Consider the following 16,604-nt stretch of genomic DNA (forward strand, 5'->3'; position numbering starts at 1 on the left):
ATAACCCCTCATATGTATCATATAATTACATTTATATTGATTTCAGAAATTATATAGATTTTATGAATTCGTCTTTAATGAAGTTAGGGTTTCGGGCCACAAACCAATTAGATACATATATTTTTAAAATATAGGCAGCAAATATGCTTGCGAGGGAAACACGAGCTAGGTCATTATGGGAACAAACACCCTATTAAATTTGATTCTAATTTAGCAGGGGTGTCGAAGAAATCTCCGACCAAATTTCCCCCGCTGTTTTACAGCATACGTGAGCTGGCAGAGGATGGGTAGAGCAATTCAGTATACGCACTTATTAGGCCGCTGCCGACCGCTGGTTTAAAACTATCCAAACAGTTGCCTTTGTATAAAGCAGCGGTCGGCAGCGCCCTATTAAGTGAGCATAGGGTTTTGTTCTGCCGCCGCGCTGCTCGCACATGTATAACGTAGAACAGCCCACCGGGAAAGTGAGAAGGTGGTTCTTTGTGTGCTGAAAATCCTGTTCCTTTTAGCAGAAAGTGTTGGAAATCCTGTTTCTTTCAGCAGGCGACGGTGTAGGGAAAATGTAAATTCCCTAGGAAAACCACATAGAAACCTCATTTCCCCCTTACTTTTTGTGTCACCCCCGTGTATTTTGAAACCAGAGACGGAAGAAATGTAAGGGGTGAATGAGGTTTTGTCCCTTCCGCTTGTATGGAGAAACCTCTTGAAAATATGTTATTTTCCAGAGGAATGTTCCCGCTGGGAGCGGTCTGCACACACACATCGATGAGCTGCCCAGTGCAAATTACTCACACAAATATAAAACAAAATGTCAACGTATGTGTGTGCCGACCGCTGGTATAAAGTATTAACCTAGTTTTTTTAACCCTATTATTTAATTATTTATTTATTACTTTTAAATCCTACACTTGAGTTTTAAACGGTTTCTGTGACTTCTAGATTTTTGAATTTCGCTAAGAATACGGTTGGAAGAGATTTCTGCGATTCCTCCTTTAATTCGGCGGTCACACTGTCGATATGTTCGAAATCGATGAACGATAGAAACCGATTAATAACGTACCTGAATTGTGCAATAGCTGTCGTTATCTGGTCTTTTTGGCCAGATTTATAAATAAAACAGCGAAAATGAGTGGCCGACGAGTGGGCAGCGTATTAGCCCTGAGTGCCACCGCCTTGGGTGCCTTTTACCTGGGCTCCCACGTGGAGCGGGAACGTCGGAACGGCGGATCCGCCAACAGCCTTCCCCGCCTGCCGGGATTACCCACCTTTGGAACTGTTTCGGCGGCCAGTTTGATTCCCGCCCAGGAGGCAAATGTCAGCCTGGCGGCGACTCCCTCGCGGATCGGGCAGATCATGAAGTACGGCTTCCCGGGACTGGATCATGTGCGCTCCCACTCGGACTACGTGCTGTCCTACGATCGGAGGAACCGCGTGCCGCACTGGGTGTTCGAGCACCTGACGGCGGAGTCGGTGGCCAAGAACGAGGCAGTGGATCGGGCCAAGTGTGATTTCCGGCAGGACGAGAGCATCCACCCGTTCTTCAGGTCCCAGAACACGGACTACCGGCGATCCGGCTACGATCGCGGGCACATGGCCGCAGCGGGCAACCATCGACTGCACCAGAAGCACTGCGACGAGACCTTCTACCTGTCCAACATGGCGCCACAGGTGGGCCAGGGCTTCAACCGGGATGCGTGGAACACCCTGGAGTCGCACGTGCGCAAGCTGACCAAGAGCTACTCGAATGTGTACGTCTGCACGGGTCCACTTTACCTGCCCCACAAGGAGGAGGACGGCAAGAGCTACGTGAAGTACGAGGTCATCGGGGCGAACACGGTGGCCGTTCCCACGCACTTTTACAAGGTGATTGTAGGCGAATCCGCGGACCACAAACTGCACATGGAGTCCTATGTGATGCCCAACCAGGTGATCAGCAACGACACCCCCATCAGCGTGTTCCAGGTGCCGCCGGAGAGCGTCGAACGCTCGGCGGGATTGCTCTTCTTCGACCAGATCAACCGCAAGCAACTGACCACTATCAATGGCAAGAAAGTCTAATCTTTAGTTTGGTTTTAGTGTATTTTGGGATAGCCCCTTGTTTTAATGTAATTTTCTTCTTTTCCAAAGAACTTGTGGATTAATAAAGTAAACAATTAATACAGATGTACATAGAGATGAGGCGTGTTGTTCGTGAGGAGATAGCAAAGCGAGGGGGATGTGAATCTGAAACTGGATCTGATGTGTGGTCTCTACATGCCGCCTTCGTTCTTGGAGCGCACGTCATCGATCTTGAGTATCATCTTGACGAGCTGTGTGGAGAGGAGGATCTGCTGCTTCTTCGAGTGCAGAGACTCCACCACGTTGTGGCTCTTCATGTCCGAATCGCCCGACAGCATGCAGTCGACGCCCAGGCTGGGCTTCTTTTCGGCCACCTGGCTGGCCTTCAGCTCCGACAGCGTCTCGACGGGATGCAGGCCGCTGTTCTCGGCCAGGGCCAGCGGAATGCTCTCCAGGGCCACGGAGAAGGCGCGGAAGGCGTACTGCTCCAGTGTGGACAGCTGGTCGGCCTCCTTGGCCACCGCCAGCGAGCAGCTAATCTCGGCCGCACCGCCGCCGTAGACGATGCGCGAGTCCTTGACCAGCGAACGCACCACGCAGATGGCGTCGTGGATGGAGCGCTTGGCCTCGGCGATGATCATGGCGTTGCCGCCGCGCAAGAAAATAGTCACTGCTTTGGAGTTTTTGCACTCCTCGATGACCAGCATCTTGTCCTTGGATGTGCCGAAGGCTGAGGGGAGAAAAAATCAATAAAAAATAGGCAAAGCTTGAGGACTGTATGTAAGCTTACCCATTTCGCGAACGAGGCCGGCCACGCCGAGTTTCTCGGGCGTGAGCTCCTCGAAGCGAGGCACGATGCGTCCGCCGGTGGCGATGGCGATCAACTCGATCTCCGGACCGCCCACCCAGCGCACGGCGGGCAGCTCCTGCTGCAGCAGCAGATGGTTGGCCTCGTCGTCGAAGCCCCACTGGCAGATGGCCAGAGTGGCGCCGGCGTCCTTCACCTGCTTGACCATCTGAGTGAACTTCTCCTGCTCGTACTCGCGCAGCGCCCTGTAGTCCTCCGCCGAGGTCACATCGAGCTTATGCTTGGTCTTGGGCTTCGGCGGCTCGAACGGGCAGGTGAGAATGGCCAGCTTGACGTTCCTCAGCTCCTTGGGCATCTGCGAGTGGCTGAGGGTCTTGTCCACGATGACGCCCTTCACCAGCATCGAGTCCTCCATGCGACCGCCGACCTTGGTCTCGATCTTGATGAGCTCGAAGTTGACGTCCTTCTTCTCGATGTCGGCCACATTCAGCACGGCATCCACGGCCATCTCGGCCATCTGACGGTGGCACTTGTTCACGATCTTGCTGCCCAGCGTGGTCATGGCGATCTGGACCAGTGGCTCCTTGTTCTTGGGGTCCACGGGGAAGGGCTGGGCAATAGCGTCCAGCTGCTTGATGGCGCACTGGGCGGCCAGCTCAAAGCCATCGGCGATGCGAATGGGATGGATGCCCCGGTCGATCAGACCCTCGGCCTGCTCCAGCAGAGCTCCGGCCAGGACCACCACGCCGGTGGTTCCGTCGCCGATCTCGTCGTCCTGCGACTGCGACAGCTGCACCATCAGCTTGGCGATCTCGTGGTCCACCTCCATCAGCTTCATGATGGTGGCGCCGTCGTTGGTCACAGTCACGTCTCCGTCGGGGCTGACCATGATCTTGTCCAGGCCCTTGGGACCCAGAGAGGTCTTCAGGGTGGAGGCGATCTGGCGCGCGGCCATAATGTGCGTCTGCGGGGAGAAAAATTTTAATAGTTTTTAGTGTAAATAGAATAAAAAGGAAAAATAAATATAATCTGGCTAAATTCAAATAATAAATAGAAATGTATCTAATTCGACACCTTGAAAAAGGCCAAATTAAGCTCAAAATATAAATCCACAATTATAAAATAAAAATGTATCTAATTCGACACCTCAGACGAGCTTAATCTTAGTTAGCTTATAGTTTTAACTTTAAGTTTGTTTTGTATAAATAAATAAAATAAATAAATATAAGCTGGAATTTAGAGATAGTCAACAATTTAAATTTAAGATAAAAACATGTTTTAGGAAACTAGTGACAGCGGCTTAGTTATTTGGAAAAATATTTAAAAAGTAAAAACATTTTAAACAAAGTTAGGATCATACAGAGTATGATATTTTCGTATTTTAGACCATTTCAGCTGCTTCCTTCAATATCCAAACTTTTCACAGTGCGCGTGACTCAGCCGGCAATGAAAGAAAAACATCTGGGCGGCGTTTTAACCTCAAAATAGCCCAGACATTTTGGTTTTACCAAATTAATTGTTTATGAATGTCACTGAAGGATAAATAAATGTTTAGAGGCCCTGCTCATGCATTAGATTGGATATATTATGCAAATCCATTGAGATTAACAACTGCCTGCTCTTTTCAAACCGGCTTCTTAGAACATCTGGAATGTTCCAAAGACGATGCGTCATTCTCGGGAGCCCTTTAAGTGAATGGCTTTGTGGTATGACTTTTCCCCAGGAATCTCTGCCATCTTAACTCCTCCAGGATGCGGAATCCACCGCTGGGGACCGGGAAATCCCCGTTTCACTCACCTTTATGGCATCTGTTCCCGTGATGCGCTTCTGGCGCTCCTGGTCGCGCAGGATGATGAAAGGCCGACCATATTCGTCGAACGCGAACGTTCCGGGAAAGGCGCTCATGGTTGTTTAGTTAAAAGGGTGACGGATTCGCACGTTATTCCAAGATTTATTTCCCGAAATATTTTCCTAGCTCCACCGAACGAACGACTGTACCTAAAATACGCCAAACGCGTTACGCCCAGAGATGGAAGAGTAGCCGATGAAATATCGATAGCAATAAAGGTGCCACCTAGGTACAAAATTTCCAGGACGGTGAAGAGGGTATTCTGTTTGGTAAAAAATTTCAAATTTATTTCGAATAAATGAATTTATTAAGCCCTTAAGTGAACCTGCCTGAATTTTACGAATTTGTTAGAATGTAAAAGTTGCTTCCAATAGATAACAAAGAGTCGAACAATTAAAAAGAAGAATGTTAGCTGCATGGTGTATAAAATTCAGACAGATCAAACCACTTAATTATGGTCGTTCCTCAAACGAAGGAGAATTCCGTATAAATTATTTTGGAAGTCATTCTATTAAACTTAAAATTCAAATTCAATCGTTCACATAAAACAAAAAATCAACATAATTCATGGAATTAATTCATGCGTGGGTCTAATTCAGAACTAACTTAGTAGACCTCCAAACCAATAGTTTTAAAATTTTAAGGATATTTTTTTTGCTCGGAATGATCAACATCTTTAACCTGGAATAAAATATTTTTAATTATTAAGTGAAATTGGGAGAATGAACTCTAAATAATATTTTTGTTAAATAAATCAATATGTACATTGTACACGTAAATCCCATATAAAACATGTTGAAATTTAAATTAGATTACGCTAACAAAACGTTGTTAAGATAAAAAACAGCCGCCAATGTAATAATCGATTTTTTCCCATCCCTAAAAATTGCTTTTGCAGTTAGTGTGGCCAAACAGGGCCAGCCACAAATCCCCTGATAAAACCCACAGCCAAAGCTATAAAAGCGAAAGTCACGCTAGTATATTTCACAGTTTATACTAAACTTTCGACGCAATCAGATCATAAATAGCTGGGAGGTTTGCACCCCAAACAAAGCCTGTTTCACCACAAAAGTCCAATTTCGTTCGTTTCAATTTCTTCTCAGTGCGTTAAGTTGCAACCATTAAAAGTGAAAATGCCATCCAATATGAATAATAAACTGTAAGTAATGGTATCCAAGTTGGACGCCATACACGAAGAGAAAAAAGTGCAAAGTCGATTTTGTAGTGCAAAGAAAGAAAGAGAAAATGAAAATAGTGCGGGGAGTCCACGACCCCTTTCCAATTGGTGGCAAGTAGGCTTGGTTGTAATGGTTTGTAGTGCAATAGTTTAAGTGTAACCTGCTAATAAATCGAGTAACGGTGTTGGTTTATTTCCTCACGTACGCACACACACACGCACGCACACCCAACCCGGTGCAGCTGTGTGGGTCAGTGTGTTTTTTTTTTTATTGAAAAATCATCTGTGACGCACACAGAAGAAGAAACAAAAAGAGAACGGCGGAAATAAATAAAGAAATTTGTGGCCGCCGTGTATGTATGTGTGCTGGCACGTTTCGTAAGTAAAGTAACTAATTGATTTCAGCTGAAACTGTGAAATTAAATTTTTTACTTTATTATGCCTTATTTATTTACTGTTTTGCCTTCCGTTCAAGATGGCCGCCCCGCAGTGTTGCCACTGTGTCGGCGGTACTTTTATTCTTTTGTTGATTGTAAACACAAATAAATAACAATACAGCATCCGCTTTCTATAAACGCATTAATAATCAATTTGTTTGCAGGCCTTGTTTATTAATTAATTAGCGAAAACGACACATCATGTTTGCGCATCTGGCAACGCCGCGCCCGTCTTTTTATTTACAGTTGACCCCCCTTTCCAATTGGAGAACCCAAAATATATGTTTGTGTGCGTGTGTTTCTTTATTATTTGTTTACCTGTTTCGTTTCTTATTGGAATTGGCATTTGGCAAATTACCTTTATGCAATCCAATTGGAGGGGAAGTGCAGTGCACTAACCGAAAACGGGTCTTTTTACCGTTGCTTTTTGACAAACGAATTTCTACCATTTTGTTAAAGTTTGGAATTATCCAGAAATATGCCGACACAAGCTCTTAATTTTCATCCTTTCTTGCATCTTGGGCATTTATTATGTCATATAAACAACCAGCACAAACACACACACTCGTACGCGTAATTGTTGTAAACAAGGGAAAATTCCACTCGCCATTGCAGTTTGCTTTGTTTTTGTGTGGCAAGTGAGATAATATGGTGGGAGAGAGAGAGAGATGGATATATAGACAGCGATATTGGGTCATCGGCACTTTTCTAGCAGCTTCTTTCGTCTTCTCATGCCCCCTCCTTCCACCTCATGTCCTCTCATTCGCGTTTATCTTATCTCTCGGAACCACATGAGATCTCGTAGCTCTTATCGCAGCTATTGTTCTGGTTTTACCATATAATAATAATTTCCAGTGCCCGTGTTTGCTTTATGACATCCCGCTTTGCTTTTGTCTGAAATCTTCAAAGCTGTTTGCTCAGTACACTTTTTTTTTACGACTGTTTTCCCTGTCGAAAGATTGTACCCTGATCCCCCAATATTTGTCCAAGCAGAACGTTAAGTTTTGATGTTGATTACACAAGCGCACCAATTACGTGGTCTTATCACCTATTTTTTTTTGTATCTAGAATCTAGATCTAATCTGGGTGGAGAGTACTATCTACTATTTATATGACTTGATGTTCTTTGTTCTGTTTTATTTAGTTTAAGCTGTATTACAGGGACAAAAGGCGTTCCATTTAAATGCTGATTATGTAAAGAGTCTCACTTAGGACTCTTCTGCATTACTCAGTATCGCCTTGCCGTTGACACGTGATCAGCGCTGAAAAATTAGTCAACAAAATAAAGAAACAATATGCGGTCTCATACACGTTTTCGTGTCGTATAAAACGGTATTCATACTGCTGAGGGTAAATAAATAGTTCGTTAAAATTTAATATAAAAATTTTGTAAAGTCCGTATTTCTCTAGAAAAAAAAAGGAAATTCTTACTCTTTTGTTAAAACCTAAATGAATTCAACTTTTTTAAGATTCTTAGCAGTAAACCTTATAAAAACGAGCGGCTTTTAAAAAAAAACATTAAAAAAATTGGACCCCATAAGTAAAGCTAATATCTTAGTTTATTGGTTCAATAAAGATAAATGTATTTGTTTAGACTGTAACATTTGGATAGATGCTCAAAACAACTAAATACGAAATAGACCTTATCGACAGTCATAAAACCCAGTTTATTTCCAAACAAGTGGTGTGCCTCTCGGGTAAATTCGTTGTAGTTATTGATATGACCTCTGCTGTTGGAATACAAGCTTTCATACATTTATTCATAATGCAGACAGCGCGTCACGTTGACTTTGTACCCCTTCCTGCCTCTTGAAACCCCTTCTTATATCATGCCTATCTTTAGAGATTTGTTTTGTGGTCGTTATCGCTGTTATTGATTTGCCGTTTCTTCACTTTCGGTAAATTTGTCTGCAAAAAATGGCAAACACGTGCAGGCAAAAAATAATTTTCGACTTGGACTAAAATGGCGCACTGAAGACTTTTCTCTCAGACTTTGTATATTAATTTTTCCGATATTTATAGACGGAGCTCTCTCCGTTTGTTTTGCTTTTGCCCACTGCGACTTTGTAAATAAAAACGCTGGGCTTGCCGGCATTTTTACTTATACCCAGTTATTTGCGCCTTATTTGTTTGGCGATTCACCCACCATCGGAATTTTGTGGGACGAAAGGGGCTCCAATTAACCTTGGGCTGTGACTCAGCCCCCCGCCCAATTCAGATCCATATCTGACCGACTGTACCCGCGTGTATATCTCTCGGGCAGAACTAGGGTATATATCGTGGGGCCTCCTAGTCGCTGCTACTTAATCACATAAATGATGCCGCCACCGTTTGGATGTCGTCAGTCGCCAGACAATCGTCCAAAGCACAGCACCTCACAGATCAGTGAGAAATCAGAAGAAAACCGGGCCAGATTACAGAGAGAGATCCCATACCCACATCTTTTCGATGTGAATTCCAAGCGCCGTCGAAGGACCGAAAGCAACGCAACCTGTGATAGATAACGAGCACAAACCGAGAGACAGATAGTAAACTGCAGCTGTGATAAATCTTAACCGGAGACTAATATTTAACTTGGCAATGACGACATCAAGCGATGTGGTGGCGCAGCCAGAGAGCCAGAACCTCTTGGGGTACGTCAGCAGTCCCCATCCTTTTTTTTAATAATTGAAAAGCACTTTCAATTGCCCTGCACGTGCCATCGATTCGGTGAATTATTACTAGCTGTACCCATAGATTGCATCCATTAAGCATTAAACTATATATGCCTGCATCTGGTCATCTGGTCGCTGTTCCCATTCAGGCCTCTAGTTCGCTCAATTCACACAGCTCTGCCAAGTGCGCAGTTTGTTGATTTAATTGGCTCGGCAGAAAGGAAAACAGCAGAGAATGCCTGGCATATTTCGCACGAACTCGGCCGGCAAACAATATATTCGAGCGTATATAGTATAGGTATCCGTATTTTTGTGCCGTCCTCATTGTATGTCTGATTAACACCTAGAACGAATTCAAATCGAAACACAAACCCAAATGCGAATAAGTGAATAAAGAGAGCTGTCCGTCGACAGTCCAGAAAGCATTTAATATCACTGTCATGGAATTGCTCTCTTTGTATAATATTCGACGTTGCGCTATGCTACTAACCAACCACTAAAACCCCCTTTGTCTGGCCTAACCTGTCCGTTGTCCTGTCTGTTGAGGTGATCCTGCTCCTGCTCCTGATCCACCGCGAATAGTGAAATGAAGAGAGCTATCCGTCGACAGTCAAGTTAAAACTGATTGTAATACTGTCATGGAATTGCTCTCTTTGTATAACATTCGAAAGGCGACGATGATATATTGATATCGGTGTGCTTAACTAGTTTAAAGCAAAGCCTGTAAGCGTCCTCTGGTTTTGGTGCCTAATCCTTCCCACCTTTCAGTTGGCTACTTCGAAAACAAACAGGATGCGTTTTCAAATTCAAGTTTCTCTTGTATTCTCGGCTCTTTCGCCCGGTAAATACTTTACAAAAAATCTGGAGAAGTTCAACCCGCCCGCTAATAATATAGTGCCCGCAACTTAGAGATTAGAAATGCGTTGTTCAGGAGGCAGTTCCTACAGGCCGCCGCGTCCCCGTCCGCCGGTGGGTCCTCCCTGCCAGGCTCCGCGTCCGCCGCTGCCGCCCGGAGCTCCTGGCGGTCCGCCACTGCCTCTTCCGCCGCCCGGCGGCCCTCCTCTTCCTCTGCCACGAGCTGTAAGGGGATTTAGTAATTAGTATTTGTAGCTGGTTAATTGCGTACAACACAAGACTGTCTTTTAGATAGATTACCTATCCTGCAAATAAATTCTTTTATTTTTATAAAAATAACCTCTTCAAAAACCTTACTTTTTTAAAACAATTTTATAAATAATTAGGATTTTATGTCAAATTTAATTTACTTTGTGAAATAATTTATTTTTCGAACAAAATTCATCCCTTTATCCAAATAAATAAACTTAATTTAATGGACGCTTTTTTAACATTAACCGGTCTTTGTATACACTCTTTTAATTTGATTTGTTAGATATTTTAAAGCTTGGAATATGGGAGAATCCTCTCATTTGTCCATTTGTAAATTACTTTTACCTTCTGCCTTTGGATATCTAAGATCTATTATTTTTTTTGAAAATGTATTCGGGAAATTTATGTCTTCAGGATAATTTTTTCATAGCAACTCACTAGATATTTTTAAATTAAAATTACTTTAGGTATTCGTTCGCTAGCTATCATAAAAAGCCTTATAAAAGGTATGATATAAACTCACAATATTCCCCTAAAAAGACAGTCTTGTGAAAAGTACGTGGGCCAAGTGCCCGACTCACCCTGTGCGCGCAGAATGGCCGCCTTGCCCCGACCCGCCGTTCCGCCCAGTCCCTTGCCCGTCTGCTTCTTGAACATCGGGGCGTTCTTTAGCATGTCGGGCAGTATGAGGAATCGGATCTTGGAGCCGCGGATGTAGACGTTCTCCAGGTTGGCGGTGCGCCCGTCGCGGTAGGTGACCGTGATCTGTGTCATCTGGCAGTTCATGTTGTCCTCCGCCTCGATTAGCTTGCCGCGGTACACCTCGCCGGTGATGGTCTCGCAAGTGATTATGTGGCCCTCGGCCTCGTGCAGGACTTTGATGGGTACTCCGATCGACATGCTGGCTCTGTTGTATCTGGCTTTTCAGTGAGTTGCTATTGATTTTCCGCGGTTTTTTCCGACGCCGCTGAATTCTTTCTCCGTTTTTCTTTGCGCAAACCGTTTATGCCGAGTGTCTGTCTGTGTGTGTGTGCGCCCGCTTTGACAGCTGCCGGCGGCCATCTTGTGGTGAAATTGCCGCGTGAGCCCAGGGCTGCATGCGCTGCGTGACTATCGGCTCTCGTTTATCGGTCTTCCGATAAGGCGCGCGCTATCTTATCGCTTCAAAATAAACACCAGCCATTAGGTACGTCATAAAAGCTAAATAATTTAATTGTCCGCGCTCTGCAGCTGATAAGCCTTTTGTTCTGCTTTCGTGGCCATCAGTTTGTTAGCAGCTATTGCGACGTTCACCCACCAGTTGAGTTTTACTCTACCATCATGCTTTGGTAAATTTTTTAAAACCATTTTATTCTACTACTTGATCCTAAAATAAATTACAATTAAGAAATTCATTTATTCTGATAGAATGTGACTATTTGTTTTTGGGTATCTAATAAACATTAAAAATGATTAGAAATTTTTAATAGCATTTTTTGAAGTACCCCAGGAAAGGCGCTACAAAATTGAGCAGGCACAACCAGATCGATGTAGATTTCTGATTTAACCCACAATTCTTCTCCCCCACAGCGACCCAGTGTTTAGTAGTGGCTTCGTTAGAAGAGAATTTAATGACAGCGGAATTGCCGATGGCAAACTCCGCACCATCTCGACTTCGTCTTGCGCCACGACCATGTCATCGGAGTCCTACCGCATCTCTCTCGGCGTAGGGCCTCTGTGGTGGTCCTGATGTCCCTGTCCACCACAGAACAGATCACGATAGGGCATCGCTCTTAACGGGTGAGTAGTTAACTAATAATTAATTAATAATAATAATTATAACATTATATCATTGCCATTTCTATCCAGGCTACAGCCGCAAGTCTTCGGTCGACTCGGCTGGTGGCAGCCTGTACGAGGACAGCTCCCGGGCGTCGTCGTTGTCGTCCTCCGAGTCGGACTGCTCCGACTTGGAGTCGCAACCCGACATCCATTCGCTGTGCTCGGACGATGACTGCCAGGAAGTGCTGCGCCAGATCTTGCAGCACGACCAGCCGGTGCAGATCACCATCAAGCTGCACGTGACCGAGGACCAGTACACCAATTGGAATACGATTCTGAACCCAGTCAACAACTTGTTGTACGTCGCCCTGCCGAAGGACCTTCCGCCGGCCGGCTCCAAGCAGACCTTCATCTCGCTCCTGGAGTTCGCCGAGGATAAGCTGGAGGTGGACGGCATCGTGATGGTCATGCCCAAGGATCAGCCGGACCGGGCCCGCCTCATCGAGGCGTTCCTGTTCATGGGCTTCGAGCCCCTGTCCAGGAAGGCACCGCAGGCACCGCCGGCCGCCATCAACGACAACGAGAACCACTATTTCTTGTATAGCATCGAGGAGTAGTTCGACGGCAAGGGGACGATTTTCGCCACAGAAACGATCGAGGAGAAGTTTAATCAGCAACAATCCAATATCCTGTCCGTAGTTTCCGCAAATAACTTTTATTAGCTCACCCTAGATCCCCAGACCCAATGACATGTTGAGCCCAATGTGTTCAGTGAAAAGCAAATCAATCCTTTTTAAATCTTCGCGTTTACGTAGTCGAAAATCGTTTGGAAATTGTCTTTGAAGCGGCTTCATTTATTGGTAGACTTTCAACTATGGCCAGCCACGTTAAGAGCCTGATCGCAAATTACTATATTAAACTATATCGAAAAAAACGAAAGAAAATGTAAAAAAAAATGTTAAAACTAGAAAATGTCAACAAAAAAATGTATTAATCCTAAGTTTATTCGTGAATCAATATTTTGTATTTATGTTTTCGCTTTTGTTGTAATCACAATATTTCTTTTCATGTTTTTCTATACTCTATACTTTATACTTAAGCTTATATATGATGTATCGTAATCCCAATTGTTTCACACTAGAAAATATTATATATATTTTATTCACTTTTTGTATGCCTAATGCGATATAACGGAAAAGTAGAAAAGTTTGAGGATAGAAAGGGAAACACATATTCATAAAAGCTACTTCACATACGCCAGCAAAAAATCCATATACACACGATATCCAATATTAATAAACTTATTAATCAATAGATTCCACACCACGCAAGCAAACGAAAGCAATTCTTTTATTTATTCCACTTTGTATAATTTTCTTGATTCCAATAATAAAACATATGACTTAACAAAATTATTCAAGTGTCGGCCTGATTATTAAAATTATTTCCTTTGTGACTTAAGGCGGCAATGCGCATTATTATTGTTTTCGAATATCTCGAGTGGAACACGGCTGAGACTCATGATTAAATTTATAGCCAAGATCAACCTGCCCTTCCTTTTACCAGATAAGGCAAATTTCCGATTCTTCGTCGTTCGAGTGTTTTGTGTTCTACTGTTTATAAGCTGACCCGATCTGATTGCCATATATAAAGATAACAATTAATGATTCTCTTTTGGTCTCTTGGAACCTTTCGAAGATAGTGGCGTTATCAGAAATGAAGAGAGACTATAAAATGATAAAAACGGGAGTAATTCGTCATCATCGCCAATATTAATTTGATAACCTCAACCACTAACCTTGGCGTCTAGTTAATAGATTCGGGAAGAGCTAAGAGATTCTTGGAATTCGCTTAGAGCAAATTAATTGAAATAAAGGATAATATTTTATTATATATTATTAGGTGTATTTATTGAAGTTTAATTGAAATTAGGGTTACCTTTAGGGGCGGTTTACCTTTAGCTTATCTCTCCCATAAAATGATACTACAGTGACTAAATTCTAGATCATTTTTCAGGGAACTGTTAAGTTTGAAATCTTTCCCAGCTAATCTAGGCTTGAAAATCATCCAACAGCTGTTCATGCTCACCGTCTATTCGTCTCTTCGTTTAACGAGCGATAAAACTCAAAAATATATACCCATCTATGTGATGATATAGGGGCTGGGGCATATAGGCAGAGATAACGATATAAACAGCAGCGGAAGAGGCTCCGAAAAACAGTCGAGAGTGGAGCGTCGCTGAGTTTACACGAACCAAAAGCTTTGTAAGCGCACCGAAGTCAATATCCCGGAGTTATCATGTTGAAGGCGGTGAGTGTAGTTCCAAGGGGCGGACCTTATCTAATCGCCGGTTCCGATATGCCAGTCGCTTCAATTTAATTTACTTTCAATCCCTTCCAATTATGTTTAACCCGATTGGCTTTGATTGCCCCGGATGGCCAATGCAGATTATTGTTTTTACCACCATTTTCGTGGCCGTGGCTCTGGCCATGCAGCCACTGGAGGATAATGAGAGGAACCATCATCTGAACCACAAGCGCCAGTTGTCCCAGCACCACCAAAAGTTGCAGGAGGTGAGGCACTCGGCCAAGGAGCACATCAAACACGGAAAGGAGGTGCACCATTTAGTTTCCCACGTTAGGGAGCACAGAAAGGAGCATGGAAAGTCTGCCTCCCAGAGGAAGGGAAGGCAGGCCAACAAGGAGCAGGGCCACAAGAAGAGCCACCACCAGAAGGAGCAGCACAAGCACCAGGACCACTCCCGGAAAGCCCGATCCCACTCGAACGGCAGCAAGCACCACCACAAGAGGCACACGGGATCGCGTCGCCACTAGGAAAGATATGCATCCTATTTAAATCCTAACTTATGTCTATGTAAGCTGTATTAAAGTCCAGACTACATAAATTCCAAATACAGTGTGCATTTGTATTATCCAATTGAACTCCCAGAAATTTGTTTGACAATAAAAACATATATTGTAAAATATAAGCCATGACCAAATAAACTGAAAGTTGAAAATCAAATTTAATCAATATAAAAGTGTGTGAATTTTTATTATATTTGATACTAGAGTTAGGAAGAATATTTGTGAACAGAAAACATTTTTTTCTTGAACCTACTTCAGAAGAAATAGAAAATAATGCAAAGTCATAATAGATTTTAATCAAAGACCAGTTTATTTAAAAGTTAAGAAAAAATATTCGAATAGCCTATAAACACTGTACAGCTCTTTTCGTGACCCCCTTTATGGCCCGAAAATTGAGCTTGTGTGGATCGTTAAAGGTAGGCCCAAGAGTCCAGGTTCGGGTCGGCGGTTCAGATGTGTAATTACGCTTGGCCAACTCGCTATTTGGCTCGACTATGTTACGTTAGCCGCCTCAATTTCTTCGGAAGCGCCGACCAAGTTCCAAAATCCGGTTTTAGACAATTGAAATTTGAAAATAATAAACCGCACATGCGAACGTACTCGTACATAAAGTGTTTTGTTTTTTTATTGCAATAAAGCCGGTGTTAATTGTGGTCTGGGGTCAAAAACTCCAATGACGTCATCGTAATGGTTGCAAGACAGTGAAAGGGTTCATTTTTAAGGGGGGCTTGTATAATTTCTTTGGTTACTAGTGCGATTACATAGGATTTCGTGTATAGGAACGTATGTTTGGAAAGGTAATGGTGTTTTATTTAACCCCACACAGGGTAAATGCGAGGGCGGTAGAAACCGCCTCCATAACTGCGATATCCACCGTAGCCACCATATCCGGAGTAACCGCCGTATTTATAGCCTCCACCATAACCGCCGTAATAAACAGGAGATGGAGCGGCATAATATCCGTAACCAATGGAATCGGCAGTGGAGAGATCACCCTCCTCAGCATCTTTTTTCTCCTAGAAAAGGGGATTTTTTAAAAACGTTTTCGAAAATAAAACAATAAAAGTTTGACCTACCTCTACAGGTGCTGCAGTTATAGCTCCAATAATAAACAGGCACAAATAGATGGAAAATAACTGAAAAATTTGCACAACATTTATTTATTCTACTAAATCAACGCAAATTCGCATTGAACCCAGTACCTTTGCCATTGTGTTGATCTTATTTGCGAAATTTCACGGGGAAATACTTGGGTTTTATATTTTTCTCTCAAATTAGCAACTTTTCCCGGTCGTGTTCTGGATAGAAGCGTTGTTGTCCGTAAACTGTGATCCCCAACGGCCGACCGACAATATTTATAGTGGCCAAAACATCCCGGGGATCGATTTCGCACATGATCATTGATTAGACAAACATTCTGGAGTCTGGGGAAGTCGTTACCCGATGGGAAATGAGGTGTCCCCATATCAGGGTCAGGCTGTTGACTCGATTTGATTTTCTAATTAGGTTAATTGAAGGTACAAAACATGTTTTGAATCTTTTATATATAAACGACCATAGGTACGGTAATTATCAGTTAACAGCCATAAAAATTAGCTTTTGTTTTTAAAACTGAGATTTTTTTGCTGGCTAATGTCTACTGTATGGGAGAAATGACCAGTCATCAATTATAATATTGACGCACTAGCTTAAAAAGCTCCTAATAAATTCGATTCACACATTTGCTGACAAGTTGATTCACTTGATTTAAATAGCCGGATTACAACCGATATTAATATGTATTTTTAGTGGGGATTCCCTCTTGAAAGCCTCTTTAGATTTATTGTTTAAAAATATGCAGATGAATATTGATACTTTTTTCTTTAAAAATCGATACGTACAATGTA

At 43.2% G+C, this 16,604-nt stretch overlaps 6 protein-coding genes across 6 annotated transcripts; 3 read left to right on the forward strand and 3 right to left on the reverse strand.

Annotated features, from left to right (window-relative positions):
- Positions 1–1,028: 1,028 nt before the first annotated feature.
- On the forward strand, positions 1,029–2,167 carry EndoG (Endonuclease G). Its single transcript, XM_017141930.3, has one exon. It carries the CDS (start codon positions 1,126–1,128, stop codon positions 2,056–2,058), a length of 933 nt encoding a protein of 310 aa, XP_016997419.3. The 5' UTR covers positions 1,029–1,125; the 3' UTR covers positions 2,059–2,167.
- On the reverse strand, positions 2,061–4,884 carry CCT5 (chaperonin containing TCP1 subunit 5). The gene is made up of 3 exons (XM_017141928.3): positions 4,664–4,884; positions 2,849–3,830; positions 2,061–2,788 (listed from the first exon to the last, which is right to left on the reverse strand). Exons 1-3 carry the CDS (start codon positions 4,769–4,771, stop codon positions 2,250–2,252), a joined length of 1,629 nt encoding a protein of 542 aa, XP_016997417.1. The 5' UTR covers positions 4,772–4,884; the 3' UTR covers positions 2,061–2,249.
- A 3,848-nt stretch (positions 4,885–8,732) lies between these two features.
- Oda (Ornithine decarboxylase antizyme) lies at positions 8,733–13,266 on the forward strand. The gene is given in 4 exon segments (XM_017141889.3): positions 8,733–8,962; positions 11,660–11,816; positions 11,818–11,869; positions 11,939–13,266. Coding segments are annotated over 4 exon segments (792 nt in total). The 5' UTR covers positions 8,733–8,909; the 3' UTR covers positions 12,469–13,266.
- Positions 9,777–11,127, reverse strand: SmD3 (small ribonucleoprotein particle protein SmD3). The gene is made up of 2 exons (XM_017141890.3): positions 10,672–11,127; positions 9,777–10,061 (listed from the first exon to the last, which is right to left on the reverse strand). The coding sequence occupies exons 1-2, from the start codon at positions 10,988–10,990 to the stop codon at positions 9,925–9,927; spliced, it is 456 nt and encodes a 151-aa protein (XP_016997379.1). The 5' UTR covers positions 10,991–11,127; the 3' UTR covers positions 9,777–9,924.
- Positions 13,267–13,920: 654 nt separating the features above from the next.
- LOC108057586 (sex-determining region Y protein) lies at positions 13,921–14,862 on the forward strand. The gene is made up of 2 exons (XM_017141891.3): positions 13,921–14,161; positions 14,299–14,862. The coding sequence occupies exons 1-2, from the start codon at positions 14,150–14,152 to the stop codon at positions 14,683–14,685; spliced, it is 399 nt and encodes a 132-aa protein (XP_016997380.2). The 5' UTR covers positions 13,921–14,149; the 3' UTR covers positions 14,686–14,862.
- A 453-nt stretch (positions 14,863–15,315) lies between these two features.
- Positions 15,316–16,252, reverse strand: LOC108057587 (pupal cuticle protein Edg-91). The gene is made up of 3 exons (XM_017141892.3): positions 15,921–16,252; positions 15,795–15,854; positions 15,316–15,734 (listed from the first exon to the last, which is right to left on the reverse strand). The coding sequence occupies exons 1-3, from the start codon at positions 15,927–15,929 to the stop codon at positions 15,531–15,533; spliced, it is 273 nt and encodes a 90-aa protein (XP_016997381.3). The 5' UTR covers positions 15,930–16,252; the 3' UTR covers positions 15,316–15,530.
- Between the last annotated feature and the right edge of the window lie 352 nt (positions 16,253–16,604).

Source organism: Drosophila takahashii, chromosome 2R, assembly GCF_030179915.1.
Source record: "Drosophila takahashii strain IR98-3 E-12201 chromosome 2R, DtakHiC1v2, whole genome shotgun sequence".
Classification (NCBI taxonomy): Eukaryota; Metazoa; Arthropoda; class Insecta; order Diptera; family Drosophilidae; genus Drosophila; species Drosophila takahashii.